The sequence below is a fragment of the Hakea prostrata genome, chromosome 4 (genome assembly GCF_041222555.1).
Source record: "Hakea prostrata isolate BN-2017 chromosome 4, UWA_Hpros_2, whole genome shotgun sequence".
Classification (NCBI taxonomy): Eukaryota; Viridiplantae; Streptophyta; class Magnoliopsida; order Proteales; family Proteaceae; genus Hakea; species Hakea prostrata.
Genome location: NC_142603.1, coordinates 38,276,935 through 38,301,056, shown reverse-complemented (window position 1 = coordinate 38,301,056; position 24,122 = coordinate 38,276,935). Strand labels below are relative to the sequence as shown.

At 35.4% G+C, this 24,122-nt stretch overlaps 1 protein-coding gene across 1 annotated transcript; it reads left to right on the top strand.

Annotated features, from left to right (window-relative positions):
* Nucleotides 1-15,141: 15,141 nt before the first annotated feature.
* LOC149018817 (transcription factor bHLH35-like) lies at nt 15,142-18,625 on the top strand. The gene is made up of 5 exons (XM_089154433.1): nt 15,142-15,354; nt 15,462-15,630; nt 15,726-15,959; nt 16,036-16,206; nt 18,246-18,625. Exons 1-5 carry the CDS (start codon nt 15,284-15,286, stop codon nt 18,333-18,335), a joined length of 735 nt encoding a protein of 244 aa, XP_089010559.1. The 5' UTR covers nt 15,142-15,283; the 3' UTR covers nt 18,336-18,625.
* Nucleotides 18,626-24,122: the final 5,497 nt, after the last annotated feature.

Genomic DNA, 24,122 nt, shown 5'->3' with positions numbered 1-24,122 from the left:
CTAATTAATAGTTAAGGTTTGAATTACAATTTTTGTGGTTTCAGCAAATCATTTTTCTCTGTGTGTTTTACGTATAAATTGAATTCAAATGTTTTACTGTTAAGTATTCCTATCTGAAATTTACTTTTTTCAAAACATCAATTTCAGCTTCGATAGCTCTGAGATCTGTTTACTGCAGAGGTTTTTTAAGCAAGAGAACATAGTAAATCATTTCGTCCACCGCTATTACAGCATAAAGATGAGCGAAAACAAGTAGTTCCGGGACAAAATAATAAATCACACCCTTTTCCAGATAAAATATGCAACTTTTTGTTTAAGGATCTTCACAGGTTTGGCAATTAAATTTCTTATTGTTCCTGAAAGGACTTCTTCCACTGAGCTTCACACATGACACATCTCCAAGATCTTTTTGTGCTTGGCAACATATCCCCAGCTCGCTGTGGAGAATGGGTGAGTTCATTCCTTTAGGATTCCTGATATGGAGAAAATATAACCGAACCTGGTTCGATCTTGGTTCGACCCTCAACTCCGGTCGAGACGAAAGGAATTGACTCGCTTCCGAGCGAGCCGGGTCCAGGAGATAGCTTATTGAGGAAGAAAACTAACTCAGTCACAAGCACACCCTAATCCAATACGATTGGAATAGGCTAATCAACCTAAAGACGGCTTGCAGTATTTGGCGGTTGTCACTCATCGCTATTATAGGGATAACTACCATATAATAATCGTATTATCAAAGGAGTCATCTACTAGTCCAACCTAGTAGAGATCTATCACTGAACGGATCTATCTCTTAAGATCCAACAACTATCCGAAAAAGGCTCAAATACATCCAACGAAAGAGATTCGGAGGTACACTCTATATAAGACATTACCTATTCACAAGGTAAAAGGACACACACACGGATACAATCTGAATCGTATTCTCATTATTCATTCATTAGCTCTGTGATCTAGCAAAGCCGTTTGTGATTAAGTTCATCAACTGACTTAGCCTTCGGAGGTGGACTCCCGATCCCAGCGGTCGGGCCACATCTAACGTTCATTTTTGCAGGTCATTCTCAAGAGATCTAAGGGCTGAGCATATTTTGGACGCATCAATTTCAAAAGAAGGCTTACTGTAGTGGTCCTTGGGTTGTCTAGGATCTCTTCTTTTTAGTCTAACTTGGATATCATTCATTCATTCTATACTTTTTAGGTTTCCCAGGGTGTTAGGAGTGGTGGTCTCCCCTTGAAGCTTTGCCCATTCCTTTAAGTCTAATGCATATCTTTTTTACCTTCGCTTTGTAATCAACCAATTTAAGGAGCTGAAGGAAAACATGCATGATGTTACGTAAATCAGTTAGTCTCTTGTTTTGAGTCAGTGTTTTTCACTATATTAATTTGCTGGTCCAATAATGTCCTGTTATTAGTAAAGGATTGGATTAGGTTTTTCCTTTTTAGTGTTTTTGAGTTTGTCCTTAGTCTTCTGTATAAGTCTGCAAGAGGCAAATGCCATGTACAAGAAAATGATTAATAAGAGTCGGACAATTACACAGTTTGTAATTTGCTCTATGTAACCGAGATTTTTCTCCCCCCCAAAAAACCCCACTGGAAAAAAAAAATTTTGGTGGTGGTGGTTTTTTTAAATTTTTTTTTTTTTGTAATTATTATTATTCAATCACCTAGACTAGTAAGCCTAACATTCATGTAAGTTGTTTTCTCCATTTATCAGTGGAAGCATTTAGAAGCAATGTGCTTCAGTTATCCACCGCTTCAAGGACTATTTTCTATATATTTAGCATTTGAGAGCCTCACTTATGTGATTCGTTAGAACCTGGAACCGTGATGTACCAGTGTGATGATGGCCGGGGAAGGTTATTCCTTTCTTCTAATTATCGTTTGTTTGGCTGTAAGTTTAACCGTTGACTACTATTGATTTTTTTTAATAAAGCTGCTTCGGTGTGATTCTTGACTTATTGGCAACTGCTACTGGAAACGAAGAGATATTCATGGGTTACAGGTTTTATTATTAGTGAAGGAGACGTGTATAAGCAAGAATATAGAAAACTATAGTGTCCAGCTTGTTTGTTTTTTTCACAGTTTATTTATTTTTTCGTTTGGAAGAAAAACATATCCTTTTTTGAGTGAAAAGCTGGACTCTGTTGTCTGTAATGTGGATGACCTCATCCAGTCACTTGATTCAGAAGAAAAAACTTCAAATATCAATTGCGTTATAAATTTGTCTTCTCATGCATTTTTGTTGGCTTAGATCGTCGTTTCCATACCTCATTTAGTTTTCTTCTGAGTATGCTTCTCTCTACCAGTTATGCTTTATCTGGCTGGAAAACATGGGTTGTTAATTAAGCATAAGCCATGTTTTGTTTCTTCACCATAGGAAATTTGTCAAATTGATCCTCAGTTAATAATGTTATGGATATTTTATAATAGGCCTACCTAGGTCGACTAAAGAAGAACCGGACCGATCAAACTTTGGTTGGACCACGAATAAAACAAAGGCACTAAGCAACGTGTACAATTTAAATCGTATCCAACCTCCTCAAATATAGGGATAAGGATTCCGATCAAGTCAGGTATTTTGAATTGTTCTTAGAATCCAGGTCGAACTCCACAACTACAATCCAAGTAATTATATTCACTTGGTAGATAAGATTCCTCTCTCCAAGAAGTTAGCAGCAATTATAGATTTCCATTCGAACTCCATTACTGCACAGTTAAGGTAACTTCTCCTAAAATCTATGAATACTCACACATTCCTCGTTAGCAAATATACACTCTTGGGTTACTCTCTCTAGCATTGAGAGCTCTACAAGTTATTTTCTTCTTCTAAAGTTATGGCTTCTACTAACAAGATCGTCGGAGACGTACCACCAACTTGGTCAAGCATGTTTTTTGCAGGTTGTTCGCTTGGCTTTGCAGGAACTTAGCAGGAGAGGACAAACAGGATTTCATATCAACAAATAGTTTTCTTGAATCTCTTCCAATATGTTTTGGATGAAATGTTCTCTTCAATCAAACTGAGAACAGAGTACTACAGTTGATCATAAGTTTGACTTCCACAGATTGGAGGATAGGCTGTTTCTGTCAAAATTCCTAAAAAATAGTAATTTGAGGTTAGAGTTTGTGACTTTTGACCGTTCAGGATTATCCGTGGTATGCACTACTTGCAATTTCTGAGTTCTGTGCTTCTATATGAAATCATAGTCTTTTTCTTCTTTCAAAACCCCACTGTCTACCATAGGTTATTGGACATTGATGTTATCATAAGATCATGTTTCATGAGCTTTTGGCAGTAGAAAAGCATCACTGGAGTTGAAAGTGTTCTGTCTGTGGAAGGACTTCAAACAAATATTCTTTTTACTATTGTTATTACTATTAATATTTCTTTTATACTTAGTAGGAGGTAATTATCAAATTACTACTAGGTGTCTGGCTGAAAGACCTGGTCTTCAAGAATGGGAAGTTAAACCTTCGGGTGAATAATGAAAACTATGGTTTGCTGGCATAGTATGTCCCCAATCAAAAAGCATATTTGCTTTAAATGATGGCAATGAAGATTTCCTTTTAAACTTTAGTCATTTAATGTATATTGGGAAAATTTTATTTGATGATCCATTTATCTTTCCTAGCCAAGCAGAACAGATGTTTTATGTGACAGGCCCAATAAACCAAGGTTGGGTTATTGCTCTAAAGACAACAATACGTGATGTATTTGATATGGATGGTGCTGTGGAAAAAGACTCTGCTGAAAAGTTTCGACATATAACCACTCAAATATGGAATTAAGACAATTGAACAATGGTGATCGTTAGTTTGTCAATGGCAGATTTAGTGGGAGAGACTTGTGACTTTTAAGATTTATCTTAGTTTGTATTTTAAAATTCAGTTAGGGATGTGTTAATGATTAATTTCTTTTATTTTATTTTCTTGGACTCTAGAAAATGTGCATTCTCTGTAGTATCTTTATTAACCCTTTTCCCATATTTTTTATATGCGCATTTTCTTTTTTCTTTTTTCCTTTTTCTAATAATATAAAAGCGTGTCAAATTTGTGTTTGCCATTGTGGATTAGAGTTCAACATCTTATCACCTTTTGCTCTAGCTAATTTCATTTTTTAGTGTAAGGATCTATAATTCTTAACATGTATATATCATATTTTGTGTTTAATATTGATGGTCTTATAACTGATCATTGTTTGGATACATAGACTCTTGTTAAATGATAACTTATTGATTATTCCTTGTATTGAGATTGTGTTTATGTTTTCTATTTTTTTAAATATTCATGATTATTAATGTTGTTCTAATGTATGTTAATTTAAATGAGGATGGATGAGAATTATGACAATTTTGATTATGATAATGCTTTGGACCACGAGCACCAAAGCAACGATGATTGGTTTATTTCTTGGCATTACTTGAAACTAGCGTGGGCAGCAATGTTGCCCACTAGAATAATCCTGAGACTATGTAGGATTAATATGTTAAACTCTAAAATATTATTGTTCAACTTGAACACTATTGCTAAGGCCTTCCCCACCCATCAAATTAGGCTTATGCATCATATGCATTTGATCCTCTCTTATCTATTATGATTCTCCAAATCAGCTAATCTGAAGATAATTCTTGTATTTATAGACAATGTAGGATTACATCAACAATACAGACCACTTATATATTGCTAGCTGGCTTAACACTTACAAATATGAAGTTAGCTAAGGATGTAAGCTGGATTCTTAATGTTTATGTCTTGTAATCATCTCCACCTGTTTCTCTTTTGAATTAGTCAATCTAGCAATACCTGGTCCATTTATGCTGGAAAGGACACTCATGGGTATGTTGGTGTTGATCTTGCTGCCCTACAATGTATTAGAGAAAAGATGGATGTTATTGACTTGGGAGATGAACCCATTGATGCTGAGATACTAAACTCTATGTCTATATATCATAAGTTTTTTGGGTTTCTATTTGATACTTTTTTTCTCCAGACCCCACATTTTGATAAGTCCTATTACTACCACTTGATTGGATGGAGGGAGGATTGATTATAATGAGCTTTCTTTTATTAGATAATCCAATGGAAGTATGGTTGTTGGTCCAGCGTTAGAATACGGCTTTTTGGGAAGCAATTTTTTTTTTTATTAAAAAAACTTATCCCGATGTTTAAACACCAGCATAAGTCACATATGACGGTGTTTATAGAAATCACCAGCAAATAAAATGAACTCTTATGCTATGATAGTGTTTCAAAAACACCGCAAAAAACACTACTAACGGTGTTACCCAAAACGCTATAAATCTCTTGTCTACAATGGCTTTTTTAAAACGCCACAAAAAATACTAATAATGATGTTTCCATAAAACCCGGGAATATAATGGCCTTTTGTAGGGCGATTGACAAACGCCACAAATATGATATTTGGCAGCATTTTGTATAAATGCGGGCAAGTTAGAACACTATAATGGTGTTTCTTAAATGCCGAGAAATGCACAGTCATAAGTCACCATCAAAAGCATTTGCTTTTAGTGCCGGTGTTCTAATACGATGGTGTTTTTGCCGGCATTTTTTGCGGCATTTGCTGGGAAAGGTCATCGGCGGCATTTTTAGACTTATAGCAGTAGACCCATTTTCTTGTAGTATAACTGTTGAAAAATAGTCGTTGGGCTACTTTAACCTAGACAGATCACCATCTAAGTTAGACGGCTCACATTCTTCCCTTACAGCTCACCGTCTACTCATACAGACTAGTCCCTCTGAGCCACTATGATTTCATATACAATCATAGAGAGTGTCGTTTGGTGCTCCGTCTGCTAAGACAGTTCGTTGTCTGGGACCAGATAGTGTGTTGTCTAGAGCCTATGGAATTCTTAGAGTATTTGGTTAACCTAGTCAACATTATATTCACCTGCACACACCCTCCTAACATATACTAGGTTAATCTAATAATATTATGCAGATGATTTTGATGGAAATGAGTGCAATTATATTTGTATGTGCAAAGAGGTGTTCTAGGGCGTATTTTTCTAAGTCTTCTTGCTTGAGCTTGAGTTGATTTTCAGTACTTGAGTCTTCTTGTACTTCATTCATCATGCTTATCTTGACTTAGACTTCATGCCTATTTTGGCCTAGTCTTGGACTTAACTTGGGTTATGCCTTGACTTGCGCTTGGGCATCTAATGTTGAGTTGGATTTTGTCCATTTGCTCTCATATTGAACTAGACACTCATAACTCAATATAGCTATTAGTATTTTGTGTTTGTTATCATCAAAATGAATGGAGGCTAATGTGGCAATGCTGACATGTTATTTTTCTAAAAAAAAATTATGCATTGCATCTGTTCTGAAAAAAAAAAATCGTCTGCTGTGCACAGCAGTGCAGCACCACAGCGTGCCACATGGAATATGCTAAATAAATGGCTAAGATTAAAATTTTGATTTTAAGTAAAAGGAACCCAGTTTTGAGACCCATTTGCTAAAAATACCCACCCAGATGTAAGACCCGATCCTAGACATCAGGTCGAAATACAGCGATGGATCGTCTGAGTCTTCTTTTGCTTTATCCCTTCAAAAGTTCACCGAAAAGAAGAAATCTGCAGATTTCTTGGGAGCAAGGAAGAAAGCAAGCCCATCTCCGTAGCAGTTTGGGCAGCCTTGTTTTGTATCTCCCAAGGTGAAGATGAAATGGGTTGTGAAGTTGGTTAAGTTTCCGCTCTTCTTGTCCCAAAGCTGAACTGGAGTATTATAAATCACACCACCTGTGCTATCAATAAGGCCTACGCCAAGTCTATTTACAGTGAGGTCGATCACTGGATCAGAGGGTGTTGCATTTCCCTGGAGCACGATGCTGCGATCAACCAATATTGAGTTATTGAAACTGGTAAGACTGAAACTCAACGATGTTGCAGCAGGGAAGGTTAAAAGAAAAAAACAAAATGAACAATGAAAAAGGAGATAATTGCAGTCTCCTGATGAGATAGGAGCCATGATTTTGATTAATGGCTGGAAGGAAAATTGAAAAGAACTGAAGACTTAAATCCTGCATATGCTGCAGATTTCTTTTTTTTCGGTGAACTTTTGAAGGGGGAAAGCAAAAGAAGACTGAAACGATCCCATCGCTGTACTTCGACCTGATGTCTAGAATCGGGTCTTACATCTAGGTGGGTATTTTTAGCAAATGGGTCTCAAAACTTGATTCATTTCACTTAAAATCAGATATTTAATCTTAGCCCTTTATTTAGTATGTATATTCCGTGTGGCACGCTGTGGTGGTGCACTACTGTGCACAGCAAACCATTTTTTTCCATCTGTTCTAGGAATCAGATTTTAAAAAAGCTATTTAAGGCGGATTGTGATGCTAGCGGAGTGGGTATGCTGCTTTATCACAAAAGCATGGACCGATATGTTATTTTAGAGAGAAGCTTACTGACATGAGGCAGAAGTGGAAGACTCGTCCTAAAGAGTCTTACTTTGTTGTGGAAGCTTCAAAGGTATGAGAGCACTTTAATTGCAAAAGAATTTATGCTTTATTCTAATCAAGAAACTTTAAAATACTTAAATAATCAGAAGAGGATCGATAAAGATATGCATGCACAATGGTGTCAATATTTGCAATAGGTTCCTCCCTTTCTTTTACATGTTTGTGTGCTTGGTCTAACATATTAGTCCCCTTCCAGCGAGGAACGGGGGTGGACCCACTAAAGGCGGGGGTCATGCCCCTCCCCCAGATTTTTAAATTTTTTATAATTTCCTTAGCTATTTTATTTTTTATATTAATTTCCTTCATTTTTTCGGTTTTTTTTTTCTATTCTCACATGTGAAATATCACTATTTGGGCCCCCAAATTTGAAAACAGATTTTAAAGGTAAAATAATGAATATAAATATCATTCCTATTTAAAAAACAGCTCCTCAATCCCTATTTATTCTCCCCTCTCTTCTCTCTCACATATTTTCTTCTTATTTATTCTCCTTCTATAAACGTGGGTTAAGGGAAATTTTTAAAAAAAAATATATTATTAAATATTCAAAATGTCATTTCTAATAGAATAATGAATATAAATGTCATCCCTATTAAAAAAACAACTCTTCAATCCCTATTTATTCTCCCCTCTCTTCTCTCTCACATCTTTTCTTCTTATTTATTCTCCTTCTATAAACTTGGGTTAAGGAAAATTTTTGAAAAAAATTATATTATTAAATATTTAAAATGTCATTTCTAATTGAATAATGAATATAAATATCATCCCTATTTAAAAAACAACTCCTCAAGTCCCTAATTAAAAAACAACCCTCAATCCCTATTTATTCTCCCCTCTCTTCTCTCTCACATCTTTTTTTCTTATTTATTCTCCTTCTATAAACGTGGGTTAGGGAAATTTTTGAAAAAAAATATTATTATTAAATATTCAAAATGTCATTTCTAATGGAAACTAACTCCTCAATCCCTATTTATTCTCCTCTCTTCTCTCTCACATCTTTTATTCTTATATATTCTCCTTATATAAATGTTTGGGTTAAGCAAAATTTAAAAAAAAAAACTATGTTATCAAATATTCAAAATGTCATTTCTAATGGAAACTAACTCCCAATCCCTATTTATTCTCTTGTATCTCCTCTTTTCTTCTTTCTCTCTCCTCTTGTCTTCCTATTTCTTCCGTTTTTTACTTTCTATTTATTATATAAGTGTGGATTCAGGAAAATTTGGAAAAAAAATCTTCTCCACAATTAGGTTCTTTTTTTCAATTTCTTTATTTCTTATACAATTTTTGTTATTTGATTTTATATTGTAAATAAAATGTTTATAGTTAGGAAGGTAACTAACTACCATTGGTTTGCATCTCTTACCTGAAAAGCAACTGACTTTTTAGGGTTGAAGTTATGTGTATTTTTTTTTAAGTGATGCTTTAATTTACTTATATCTTGTTGAAAAAAATACCATTACAAATAATTTACATATTTTTGTCAAATATATGTGGGCCCCACAAAATATATATAGGCGTATTCCTAAGGGTGTCAATTGCGTACCAAAACCGTTTAATATACCCAACCGCTCCATCTAAAACCGCACCGTACCGTACCGTTCAAAATTCGGTACCTTTCCAGTTTTAGGTACTCATACCGTTGGTATGTACCGAAATCGTACCAAATTGGTACTGTACCAAATTAAGGGATATAAATTATAATTTACAATTAAAATACTTTATCTTTACCGTATCCTTAATTCCCTATTTCAGTTTTTTGTTTCATCATTCACTCATCTTCTTAGATTTACTTGTTTTGTCTCTATTAATTAAGTTTATTTGTTTTATTTCTGTTAATTTCAAATTCTACCGATTGGTTGATCACAATTTCATTAGGATTTTAATGAACTAATAACAAAAGTGGCAGAAGTTCATTCGTACCAAAATTGTACCGCACTAGATACCGTGTTTAAACTGTTGTACCGTACCGATTTAATACCAAAACCGTATCGAACCGTTTTTGTAAATACCGAAACCGTACCGTACTGATTTAATATCCAAACCGTACCGAACCGTTTTTGTAAATACCGAAACCGTACCGTACCGTTTAAATTTGGTACGGTGCGGTTCTGGTTTTTAGTACTCAAAGTTGGCTTTTAGTACTCAAAGTTGGTACCGATTGACACCCTTACGTATTCCTTAATATAATAAAATAATTCATAGGTAAGACTCTAATGGATCTTAGAAAGGCCCACACAATATGGGTGGTGAAAAAGCATTGGTGCTTCTCCTATCCGAACTTTTATTATTCGGCCCCCCACTATTGAATCTGATTCCGCCCTTACTTGCAACCCACCAAAACCCCATCAAAGACCGCTTCCAACTCGGTCTCAAAACCTGAAGCATCCACCTGCCAATCCTCATAGCAGCCATTATGGTTAAAAATTAACCCTTATCTCCACTTGTTCACCGAGCAGCATTAGCTACCTACAACCACCAAAGTAGACGAAGGAGTAAGATGCCAATTCTGAAAATCCACAACCCTCCTTATAGATGTGGGAGCATTGGGAATTGATATAGAATAAGTGACCATGCCACCTAAAAAACAGGTATTTACAGGTATTTGAGGCCTAGGGGTGAATCAAGATGGGTTGTGTGGATTTATCCAAAACCTGGCCTGGCCTGGCCTGGCCTGGCCTGGCCCCAAAACCCTTTAGCTCAGCCTCGACCCATTGTAGCTCCAGTCAAGGTTGAAAAATCTCAACCCAAACCCAATCCTGTCAAGTTCAGCCCCGCCTAAGCCTACAGTGGTTGTTGACACAGCTGATCAGGCTGGGCTCGACCAGGCTGTTATGTATAGTCATGTTGGGCTTTTATTATTGACCCTGATAAACATTGACTAACCCACTTGGGTCCTAGTTTTGTGTAGTAAAAGAATAAATCAAATGCATTTACCAGTGGTGACTGAAGGAAGTTCCTCCACTTACAAGAGGGCTAAACTGAAAAGTCACTTGAAAACCAGGGTACAAGTCAAGATTAAGACCTGGATCAAGTTGAAGTACTGGGCCAAAGCCTTAACCCTATCCTATCCTATCCTAACCTAGCCCTAACTTGGGGTTGCATTATCAACCCTAAATAATCTTTAGGGTTAGCCAAGCCATGTTCAACCTTCTTTGAGAGGAATTAGGGAAATAAGAAACAGAGATGGAAAAAAAATGCTCAACTAATAAAACAATTTTACATTATATTTTTTCTAAATATAAATCGCCACTAACTGTAGCTGAACGGATGTGTAGAATGACTTTACTGAACACTCATTGAGATCTTACAGTTAAATCTATTAAATTAAATATGAACCGTTCGTTAAAGATTTAGATTTTCCCCACTACATACGTGTAATTTTCATCATCGGATATCACTAGTTTTTTCTTTGTAACCCTCTGCCACTTGGAAAGGAAGTTCTCTAGGGTTCTCCAGTGATGGCATGTTTCATACGTGTTCTTGATTTGGTTTGAACAAATTTAATGGGTTTTTGAAGGCTTGAGTTGAAGGTTCTCCATTTAATGATTTCATACCTTTTGAAAACCAACCCATACCCCAAATTAGTAAAAGAGACCATGGCCTTTCAGAAGAGAAGATAATTGAATCCTCCACAACAAATGGTTTGAACCAGTAAGTTTCACTTGAATGGATGGAACCACATTCAGAGTCACTGACTGTGGAATGGAGGAAGACGAAAAAATATTAGAAGCCATCACAACTGATTTTACCGGAAGCAAGGAAGAAACTCAAGAACCAAAACAACAGATCTCAAGAACTCCAAAACTCTAACTGCTTGAAGGAAGAACACTCAAGAACAGATCTCAAAAACACCATCACGAGACTAAAATCACCCAGGAAACCCTACATTAAATTCCTAACATTGCAGAACTGGGGCATTTAGTAACAGAAGCATTTGATTTATATTAAAGAGAGTCCAAATTTTTCCTTCACGCCTGAATCAATCAAAAGTAATTGGAACATGGAACATGCAAAGGTCCTCTGTTATTTAATGGAGGTACCTTGTTCTCCAATATTGCCTTCAATATGATCAACTGCCAAGCATCTTCTTCAGCTCCGATGACATGTTTCATGATCTCTTCCTGGTTTTTTGGGATTGCTCTTGAAACTTTGATCTCAGCAATTAACCCAAGATTCATTAATATAGACAAAACTTGTTTCTCCTTCTTGCAGTTCTCAGTTACAAAGTGAAATGCCATAAGCTCTAAGAGCTCCATCATCATTTTGATTGGAATCTTTGTCTTGCAAGGATTAGTCATCTTCAAGAAGCCCCTACAGTCATTGATCGTTTCCAAAGAGATAGTTATAGAAGGTTAACATTAGAGGGTCCATTATTTTTTTTTATTTTTTTTTATTGTAAAATTTTAATGTCGCTTAAATGGTAAAGGTTAATATAACTAACCTATAAATAAAATTAAATTAAATTAAATTAAAATTAAAAAATTTATTGGACGATTCAGATTTAGTTTACTCAATCTGATGATATATATTTTTGAAAAGTTTTCATATGATTTTTTTATTGTTCATTACTATTTAACCAAAACCAAATGAGACCATAAAGGATCATCAAATCCTATCACTCATTTTCTATGTCGTCTTGTTTTCGGTAAGATTTTCTATGTCGTCAACTTACGAATAAAAGTGTGTTTAGATTTACCAACGGGGGTTGGTCCAAGTGGTAAGCAGCTTGGTCCACTTAAGCAAGGTTCCGGTATCGAAACCTTGTCCATGCAAAAATCCCGCTGAGAGACTCACCCACCACAGCCAGGTGTGCGACCAGGGTCGAACACCGGATTAGTCAGGGCAAAGCTTTGGAAACCGGGGTTGGCAACAAAAAAAAAGTGTGTTTAGATTTACCAACGGGGGTTGGTTCAAGTGGTAAGCAACTTGGTCCGCTTAAGCAATGTTCCGGTATCAAAACCTTGTGGATGTAAAAAATTCCCGCTGGGAGACTCACCCACCACAGCCAGGTGTGCGACCTAGATCGAACACCGAATTAGTCAGAGCAAAGCCTTGGAACCGAGGTTGGCAACAAAAAAAAAAAAAAGTGTGTTTAGATTTAGAAGTTGAACAAAATTGGGTCATATATGTATCGTACTTGGAAAATTAGATTTCAATAGGGATGGGACCGGTTTAGATTTCAATAGGGATGGGACCACCTGTGTAAAACCAAAATTTTGGAAACCTTGTCAAGACTTAAGAGCCGTCTAAGATAGGTCAAAATATGAAAATAATGACACGTGATAATCATTTCCGAGTTAAATATAAGACTTTAGTATTTTGACTTGAGCAGTGATAATAAATTGAAAGAAAAAAAAAAAAAACATTATAAAGCCAAATTATTGGAAATTTTGGTGGTAAATTAGTAAACTTAGCTAAATTCTAAAGAGCAAATTTCTATGACTCCCTTGTGCACAGACTCTATTTGCTAAAATTTTCTTACTCGGACTTCTACACCTAATTCTGCTAAAAGACTGAACTCTTGCCTTTCTTTCTTTCCTGATGTTTTTATCTACTCAAGTTATCTCTCTATTTTTATTATTATTTTCAACTTAGACGGTTTCACTTTGGAGTTGAGTCGATTCTCATTATGTGGTTCAATCTTAACACCTGAACCACTGAATTATCTTGTAGCTTCTCAAATATTGGGCCTGTTTGGTTACATGAATTTAGAGATTTCAAATCTTAAATTCATGAAATCTAGAGATTCATCTTTTTACACTAAAAATATGAATCTATAGATTTATGGGTATGGGGTGAAATCCAGAAATATTACCCTTATTATAAAAACACTAAACATTTGAACATTCACAAAAATCACGTCAACCAAACATTTTTGCATAATGAAATTTCCACAAATTCAAGTTAACGAAACAGTTAATTTTATGAATTATGACTCCATAAATTTGAAATCTCTAGATATTTGAAATTTTCAAACTCATGTAATCAAACAGACCCTAAAATCATTTGATTTTAATCAATCCATCTAAAGCAAATGGTCAATCAAAATTGGGACTTAGAAGCCTTACTGCTAATTTGGTGACAAGAGAACTATGGGTATGAGGTGAAATCCAGAGATTTCACCCATACTATCAAAGCGTTAAAGATGTGAACCATAATTCAATAAATATTTTTTTAGGATAAATCTATAAATTTCATTCCAAAAATTCAAACTAACCAAATAGTTAATTTTACGAACCATGACTCTAGAGATTTGAAGTCTATAGATTTGAAATCTCTAAATTTTTGAAATCTACAGACTCAAGTAACCAAACAGGCCCTAAAAGAAATGTGACTTTTATAATGTTGTGAGACATTGAAAACCCAATGATCAAACCAAAAGAAGATATCTATTGCCAATCAGTCCAAATCTAGACAGTAATTAAACACCAAAGTTAAGCAGAACAGGAATAACATGGACCCCATGATCCTTGTCTATAGAGATTTATGGATCAAAGAAAGAGGTGCATGAGAAACAAAAAAAAAACCTTTAGAAGTAAAAACCAAAAAGAACCGGGTTGGTTGAGAACATTCCAACATAGATGAATAAGGTAACTTTGATTGTGGGTTTTAACCAAAATGAATTAGGTTTTCAAACAAGAAATCCGAACACAAAAATGAAGCACAATACATCTATAATTTCAAAAAATTGCTGAAGAATATTTGAAACCATCATCATCCTAAAGCTTCAACCGGCCAAAGAAAACGCTGGGTAAGAAATAAATATAAAGAAAAACGATTTCTCATAGAAAGACAAGTTCAAAGACTCCCAACAAAAGAGACATCTACAGGAAAAAATGTTTCAAGATAAATTTTCAAGTGAAAAACAAAAAAGATGAGTAATTTCTTTTAACATCATCCATTCTAACTTCAATATCCAAGAAAATAAAGAACAAATCTTTTACAGAGATGATAGTTAGAAATAGAATGAGAATAAGCAAGTAATTCTTTCTTTTTTTGTTTGCCAACCCTGGTTTATAAACTGGTGTTTGATCCGCGTAGCACACCTAGCTGTGGTGAGTGAGTCTCCCAGCGAGGATTTTTTGCATCCACAAGGATTCGATACCAGAACATTGCTTAAGCGAACCAAACTACTTACCACTTGGACCAACCCCGTTGGTAGTAATTCTATTTTCTTATGTAGCCAGAAAACCTCCTCAATCCAAAATTCAATGAATTTGATTGAAAATCCAAAAGAGATCATTACTAAGATGACTCCCTGTGATCTTTATCATCGACGAAAATAAAATCAATATTTCTCACAAAAAAATATGATACATTGAAAAATAAAATGACAATGCAAATGTATAGATTTTTTTTTTTTGGTAGAATCAAATGTATTAACCAAAAAGATTATTATTCTCCAAATAAGAAAAATAAACCTCCTCCGAGTTGCTTCTCAGATATTTCTTGGTTACTTCTTCAACGTCCCAATTTCCTCCTGTCTTTCTCCTGCGTGATACACGTGGCAATTATTTATGTGGGCCACACCCAATAGAGATTTACGCCGCTTAGACAAGATGATTCCTTTTCCCTTTGCCTCCCTCTCTCTCTCCTCCCCCTTTTTTCCTACTCAACTTTAAAATCAGCTGTGTCTCTAATTTCTGCAATTTCCAAGTCTTCCCTCTCCTTTACCTTTCAAGTCCTCTCTCTCTCTCTCTCTCTCTCCCCCTAAAGCCCACAAAGAAGTTAGAACAGAGGAAGAAAGACCCAGTAGTTCAACCTTCACAAGTATTCTGTTTCAGTGCAAACAAAGAAAAATAAATGCAGATAGAAGAGGATTACAATCTTTACTGGGAAACAAAGATGTACTTCCAAAATGAAGAACTTGACAGGTAAGATTCATTCCAGAAACCTTCTTATTACCTTAACTAGCTATCTCTGTTTGTTTGATCTGACTGACTGACTGACTGACTGATTAACCCACAAATGATCAACCCAGTTGGGGATTCGATGAGGCAGTTTCTGGTTACTCAGATTTAAGTTCTCCAGAAGGAATGGCAACAGCATCATCGCCAGCGGCAAAGAATATCATGTCGGAGAGGAATAGAAGGAGGAAGCTTAATGAGAGACTCTTTGCTCTTAGATCAGTTGTTCCCAACATTAGTAAGGTGACTCATGATCCTTTCTGTTTCAGCTTCTTTGGGTTTTTTTTTTTTTCTTTCTCAAAAGTTAATGAATTGATTTACTGGTTGTGAATGATTAGATGGACAAGGCATCTATAATTAAAGACGCAATTGGTTATATTCAAGAACTTCAAGAACAGGAGAGAAGAATCCAGGGTGAGATAATAGAACTTGAATCAGGAAGATTGAAGGAGAATCATCACAGTACTGATTCCGAAATCCTAAACCCAGTTCGTTCCAGAATGAAAAAGAAGAGAGTTGATCAGAATTATGGATCTGGAGGATCAAGAAACTCATCAATTGAGCTCTTGGATGTGGGTTTCTCTGTACTTTAATGTTTCTTTTGATCAAAGTTTTCTTGGTTCTTATAGTTCCTTGAATTGTTTGCAGTTAAGGGTTGAATATTGGAAAGAGAAGACAATGGTTGTGAGCTTAAGTTGTGTGAAGAAAACAGACACAGTTGTGAAGCTTTGTGAGGCTTTTGAGTCATTGAAGCTTAGCATCATCACTGCTACTGTCACAGTTTTTCCTGGTAGACTCTTGCAGACAGTAATCCTTGAGGTAACTGTTCTGGATTTCTTTTCCTTTTTGTTTTCTGGGTTTTTTATTTTGATTATTTTAATCATTTTTTAAGATTAAAGAGTTAATCTAAACGCAATTAGAGATAAAATAAAAAGATTACTTAACAAAAAGAACATAAAACAAAAGAGATTCCAGACACGTTGGGCTGTAGTGATGTATCATTGTTTTCTTTTTAATGATAGAATCATCTAGAATGAGATGTGCTTTTTAATTAATTAATTTATTCATTTTTGGTAGAAGCTCTTTAATTTATTCATTTTCAATAAAAAAAAATACAAGGGGTGGCTATAGTTGGGAACAAATCCCCATATTTTATGGATTATAGGGATTTATAATTGAGGTGTGGGACCTATACGTGCGAGACACGTAGCTCATGAAAGATGGAGATCTATGCGTACTTACATTCATAGATGTAGAGAATCAAACCTCGAGATATTTAGTTCTCACTAGGAGGCAAATTTGGCCCTGGGGCCCTAACCCGTCCTAAGCCTGTATAGATCCACACTCAAGATCTTGATCTTAAGGATGGGGCGGATCAAGGGCACACCTTAGATTATTGTGTCTCCTGGACAAGTACCAACACATTGCGGACTTTTTGGCCTTGATTTCAATGAGCACAAAATCATCATGTAGAGAGATTGAAAAAGGAATCATTGCAAGAATATTACTTTGCTTTAGGGCTAATATTATCTACATTTGTATTTTTTTCTATGCACGGACAATTTATTTTTTTTTTATATTAATATTATTAGGGCCAAGATTAGAAATATGGTCAATCAAGGACTACCACAAGGTCAACGAAGATAATTAGGGGCATGGATGGTGACCGAGCCAACCCTTCTTGATCTAGTCCAACCATGGCAGGATTGAACTTGGTTTGGTTTGGCCCATCAGAGTTTAGGGCTACGGAAAAGATATTTAAGCCCTAAATCTAAGTGAGGAGGGGAATTGACTTAGCTAAGAACATTTAGGACTAGAATTGTATCTTGAAAATCCCGACCTAACTCATAACCTATTGCAGCGCTAGTTCTCATGGTCATGGATCCTTGTAGGTTTTCGAAAGAGCTGTTTTGTAATTTATTAGATTTCCTTGTGGAGTCGCTTGAATAGGGTTACTTCATGTTAACTAATTCAAGAACTTTTATTTCTGGTACCAAATTAGAGAACCTTACTAGTACTAATTTTTTTGATTAATCAGACTTTGGTAGGCTAGGCAAAATCATGAGTAAGATGAAGAAGAAAAAGGTAAAGGGAGTAGTAAAATAGACTTTCAACAAAATTTTACATGTTGAAAAAAATTCCAATTTTTGCTGTAAAAAAACTAAAGAAAGTATTTTATTATATAAGATTTTACATCTAAAAAGTAAATTAGGAAAATTGTTAAAGTACCGGCATAATAATTAGTGTCTCCAAATATCAACATCACCCTCCAAACGAATCAAAAGATTAGGTAGGCCTTCTATTAATATGTTTTTTTTTCTTCTTCTAAAGACTAAAGTTTCTATTCAGAATATGATGCGCCTATTATACCTATTTTACTAAAAACAATCAAGTTAACATGAAATCAACTTACTGAGAGATTGAAGAAGGAATTATTGCCATAACATTACTTAGCTTTAGAGTTAATAATATTTTTGTACTCGAGTTAATAATATATATGTTTGCATTGTCTTCTCAGTTCAATGAATAGATTCAAAAAAAAAAAAAAAGTAAATTTAATAGTGAAACAAATACAACCAAACATAGAAAGAAAAAAACTAGAAAGCAGTATTACCAAAAGTATCACTTTTGATATAAATAAAAGGGGGGAAAATTTTTCATTTGAACCCCTTAAAGTTTAACTCAAGGCATTTTTATTTAGAAAAACTTTTCAAATTAATTCTACAAAGAGAATAACATGGTTATCAGTTACCCTAAAATAAACTATGATCAGTCCTTGTTTGTTAAAATACCCTTTCAATAGTGTAAATTTTTTTTAATGAGTTATTTTTACTTATTAAAATCTTTCTTGTTTTCAGGCTGATGAGGAGGAGAAAGATCACTTGAAGATAAAGATCGAAATGGCTGTAACAGCTCCCAGTGAACCACAAAGCCCTATGAGTCTTTAGTGTCATAATTCAATATTCTGAAAGTTCTATTTAATTTCTCAGTTGATCCAGGCTTTTGGTTAATGTTGCTTTATTTTGATTTTTGAATATTCTTCTTAGCTAATGTTACTTCTTTTCTTACCCAACTGAGAAATTATATTAAGTTCTCCATATTTATATTTCTAGAGGCGATAAAGACCATAGGTAGTATATGCCACCAAGATCTAGTAAGAGAAAAAAGTTTTTGCTCCTTAAGCCAAAAAAAATCCATATAAACATTGTGTTGTTATTTATAAACCTAAATGCCAAAAAGGAAAATTTAGTGCCTACCTGCGTCACTTTGAAAAGAAGACTCTTGCAAGCCCATTTAATTTGGGGGTTTACTTGGATCCTGCGCAGGACTGTCAAGCCAGCTGTCGGATCGAAATTTCAATCGAAATGTTGATCTCGACCATTGAAAGTCAATGGTTGAGATTCAATTTTGAACGAGATTTCGGATCCAACGTCCCAAAATCTCGTCTTGACGGTCAAGCGCATTAATGCGCATGATCCAAGCAAATTAATTTGAGAGAGTGTGGTTGATTGTTTAAGGCTGCAACCGCCAGTTGACAGTTAGAAAAAGCACCAACTTTGTGGTTTGTATTGACTGAGCAAGCAAAATACCGTCTCGAATTGCTTCAATTTTCATGATGGTAGCAGACATTCCCTGGATGCTTTTGTAACCTTAATAATTTCCATGGTCTTATCACTTATCTAGTTTATCCTTTTCCACTGATGGATTTATTTCTTATAACAATTTTTTAATTTTTTATTTATTTCTTATGTATGCCTAGAATTGAGGCCATTCTGTTTCAATCTTTCCATACATAACGAAAGAACGGAAAAGATTCTTCTAAAGTCTCAAGTCCGAGAAAAACATGATAAATACTACCAGAGGTATCCTCTAGATACAAAAGAAATGTGTTCTTCTAAAGTCTCAAGTCGGAGGGACTTGACCTAAAGCTTGTTGCAACTTTATTTTCTTAGAGGGTGGAATGCTGAAAATTTTGGTAACATTCATTCTTTATGTGATAAACTGGAATTGGAATTGGCTGCCATGGACAATGCTTGTGGCCAGATTGGGAATTATATTACCAAAAGCTGAGCTGGCTACAACGGATTTATGAAGCCCAAGAATCTTTTTTGTTTCAAAAGTCTAGAGTCCAGTATATTTCTGATGGGGATAGGAATACTAAATTCTATCACAACTCTGCAAAAATTCATGTGAAGAATAGAAAATTTGAGTTCATTAAGCAGGGGGACATCTTTTTCTCTGATCTTGCTGGTATTGCTAATTGTTTTGCAAAGTTTATGCAGGAATTGTATATATCTAGCAACCCTACTCTTCCCCCACTTATTGATATGCTTTTTCCTAATGTGAGTTCTATTAGGAATAATGATAGTTTCTCTTCTTGCCCTAACTTGGACGAAATTCGAATGTCAGTGTTTTCTATTGGAGCCACGAAAGCCCCTGGCTTTGATGGCTTTCAGGCATGCTTTACCAACAATTTTGGGACATGATAAATATGGATGTGATGCGATTTGTTTTTGATTTCTTTGATTGTGCTGCACTCCCCCCTGAAATTAACCATTCTTTGCTATGTTTTATTCCAAAGCATGATAAGGCTGTTGAGGTTTCTGAGTTTAGACCCATTAGTTTGTGTAATGTGTCATACAAAATAATTGCTAAGCTCCTGGCGTCTCGTATTAAGCCTATCTTGCATAATATCATTTCTCCTTGCTAAGCTGCTTTTGTGCCTAGTAGACAAATAACTGATAACATTTTGCTTGCGCATGAAATTTTTCATTTTATGAAAAGACAAAAGCAAAAAAAGGGTTTGTTGCTCTTAAGCTAGACATTTCAAAAGCATACGATAGGGTGGAATGGAGTGTTCTTTTGAAAGTCCTCAAATGCTTAGGGTTTAATGCCAAATTTTGTGCCTTGATATCTTATCTAATCTCCTCTACTTCTTTCTCAATTAAATTGAATGGTGCCCCATATTCTTATTTTAAGGGGAGTAGAGGGTTAAGACAAGGCTGTCCTTTAAGCCCATACCTATTTCTGATTATTATGGAAATCCTCTCTCGGCTCATTGGAGCATTTAGAGCGGAAGATGCTTTTCATAGAATCAAGATTGCCCGGTTTGCCCCAGAAATTTCACATCTCTTTTTTGCTGATGACACTTTCATCTTTTGTCGTGCGACTATAGAAGATGTTTGTGTGATCAAAACTATTCTAGATACTTTTGGACTTATTACTGGACAGGCAATCAATATGGACAAAAGTGAAGCATTCTTCAGCAAAAATACATGCCCTGCGATAAAGGAACAAATCCTTAATTGCCTAGGCATCAAGGAGATGAGTAACACTTCTTCCTACCTGGGAAGCCCTCTATTCTTTGGAAAAGCTAGATCGGATAGGCTGGGTCCTGTCTTGAATAAGATGAAGCAAAAGCTGCGGCTAGATGGAAAGCACATTCACTTTCTTTTGCCGGGAGAGCAGTTCTACTTCAATCTGTTCTGCAAGGAGCTCCTATCTATCATATGCAATATGTTTTATTCCCAAAAAAGGTGTGTAGATCAATGGATTCTATATGTCAAAGATTTTGGCTAGGAAACTCAGGATAAGGTAAGAATCTTTCCCTCATTTCCTGGGACAAATGTTGTTGACCTAAATCAATGGGGGGTCTTGGTTTCAAAAGATTGGAACTAATGAATAAGGCTCTTCTCATTAAACTAGGATGGAGACTCTTGACAGAGCAAAATTCAATATGGGCTCAGTGTTTTAAGGCGAAGTATTTCCATAATACCTCTCTTTGTGACCCCAAGGTGTGGAAGAAAAAAAGGGCTCTATAGTCTGGAATAGCCTCTGTGCTATCTTTCCCACTCTTAGGGACTTAGTTGTCAGGAAAGTGGGGAATGGGGAAAACACCCTATTTTGGGTTGATCTATGGGTTAAAAATAATATTGATCATGTGGTGGGTATGTTTAACATTCATTTTGCTCACTATAAGATTAGTTTGGCTGAAGTGGTAAGTTCAAGAGATAGGTTTGCTTCTGAAATTTCTCTCACTTTTGATTCCTAGATTTCCTCTGCTATAAGCTCTATCCAGCTCTCATCTGAACAGGATGCTTGGAAGCTAAGACACTCTTCTGGCTCAGGATCGACCACTAAAATTGCTTATAAACACCTGTATTTCAAACAGGACCCGTCTTTATATGCTTGTATATATAAGAACTGGTAGTTGTTCTTATGGAAACTTAAGATTCATCCAAGATTTGTTAATTTTTTCTGGCGGCTTTTGAATGCAGGGATCCCAATTAATGCGATACTTGCCAAATGGAATTCAAATACAGATCGGTGTGTATTGTGTGATTGCAGTACTGAATCAAGTTGGCATCTATTTTTCACATGTGAATGGACGAGGAGAATTTGAACGGTGGGACCGATAGCATTAAGAACTGAAATGTTGCATTTTTCAAACATCAGTGATTTCTGCTTTGATCTATTCTATAATTCAAATCTTGACAAAACTATGCTAAGGTGGTTGTTTTCCATTATATGCATCACTTGCTATAGCGTGTGGCAGTTGCGCAATGCAATTATTTTCAGAAAAGCTACAGCGGATCCCAAAAGTGTGTTATCATACATTAATAAATGGGGTCATAACCTAAAGCTAAAGCCACCTGAGGCTTTAGACACTGGCATACCCGGATCTCTAAATAGAGATGATAGGGGAATGCAGTTTTTAAAACTACAATCAATAATACCAGCAAATCTCACATTGTTATTTTGTGCAGGGACGGATAAAGGATCCACTAACGAAACAGGATGCTGTTGGGGCGTAGCTCAACGCGGAAAGATCATCTATTGTTGGAGCGGAAAATACCGAGGATACAAGTTTATACCTACAGTTGCTAGAGGGCTAGCTTTGGGAATGAGCTTCGCATTAGCATACAATCTGTGGCTAGAAGGCATGCTAACAAACTGGGAGAAAATCCAGGAGTACATACCAAAACCACAACAACAATGGCCTTTTGAAGCAGTTCAAGACCTAGTTTTCTTAGCTTCTAATATAGAGGGCATAGAGATTGTCACATCTAATAACCAAGAGGTCATAAACTACACTGTAAGGATGGCTGATACAGCACTGTTACAGGAAGAACCATGGGAAGGGTACAACATGTAATTATAGTCGCTATTTTTGCACCTGTATCAAGAAAAAAAAAAAAAAAAAAAAAAAAAAAAAACCTTTTCCACTAGGACCTCCCCACCTATACTAGCTTGAAGTAAAACTGATCTTGTTCATACGAAAATCTTTTATCTCGTCTTTTCAAATTGCTTTTGTTTCTATTAGGCAGATTGTCAACAAAATTATAATTGCTCCAAAAGTGGTCCACTACTTAAATCACAAGAAAGGAAAATAAAAGTATGTTGTCATTAAACTTGATATATCTTACGAAAAGAAAAAAAAAAAAATTCAACTTGACATGATTAAAGCATGTGATCATTTAGATGGGCCCAAGGATGTTTTAGAAATTTCTTTGTTTTGGACACAATTGGTGTGATCATTTTTTTCTTATGAAGGAAGAGAGGTCCTAGTCAATCAGTTCGTTTTTTCTATATAAACCCATTTAACATCATGCTTTTGGTTAATTATCTCTGTAAGTATCACATTCCACCTAAAACGCCCTATTCAACGCATGATTGGTGCAAATTACCAATACACCACACAATTTAAGATTATCTCACAACCACACATAAACCTCATTATCAATGGCAGAAGATATTAATCCAAAATCATCAGCAACAGAAAGAAAAGATATTATATTGATTAAAATGATTCAAGTTCTCATAAGATAATTGTCCTAGTGCTAACTATTATATCTAGGGGTGCAAGTTTGGCCCTAGTGGTCCTGACCCGCCCTAAGCTAGCCCTAAGTCTGAATAGGGAAGATTTTGACACTAATTCTAGCTTGATCTTAGCCCTGATTCTGCCCCTGATCTAGGCCCATGATTTTGGTCATAATCCTGTCCTTGATTTGAATTTGGACCCTCCACCCGCATGGAGAGGAATTAATTCTAATCCACATGGGTGGATACTTGACACGTGTCAAATTTTAAGAACACAATCATGTTTTGTAGAAAATTAATAAAAATAAATTATAACATCATTACCAATGTAATAAGCATCCATCTGATGGCCCTGATCCTGACCCTAATTTTGGCTTTAGTCTTAATGTTAATTTGACCATGACCATGTACTAGATTTTTACACTAATCTTCATATTTACATTGATATAATTATAAGTCTTGATTTTGACCTTCAGTCATTTTGTTCATATTAGACTGTGAGTTCACTTTTTATATTATTTTTAAGATAATTTTTATTTTTCGAACTAAGTCATTTGTAGTTCCCAAAAAACATTGATTTTTTTTCCTTTTTGGACTAAGGCGAGATAGTATATTATAAATAATAAAAACTAGTATATATGTGTTGGATAATTATTTATTGGAGACTATTGTAGATGGTAGAGATAATGGAAATAATTTTGTCATCTTGAACTGGTGGAAGATTAATAGTTCAAGATTTTCCATTCTTAGTAAAATGGTTGGAGATATTTTGCCAACTTCCGTTATCACTGTAATATTAGAATCAGCTTTTAGCACTGATGGTCAGATTCTAGACCAATTTTGCAGCTCATTAACACCACAACTTGTAGAAGCTTTGGTATGCACACAAGATTGGTAACGGCAATCACCATTAT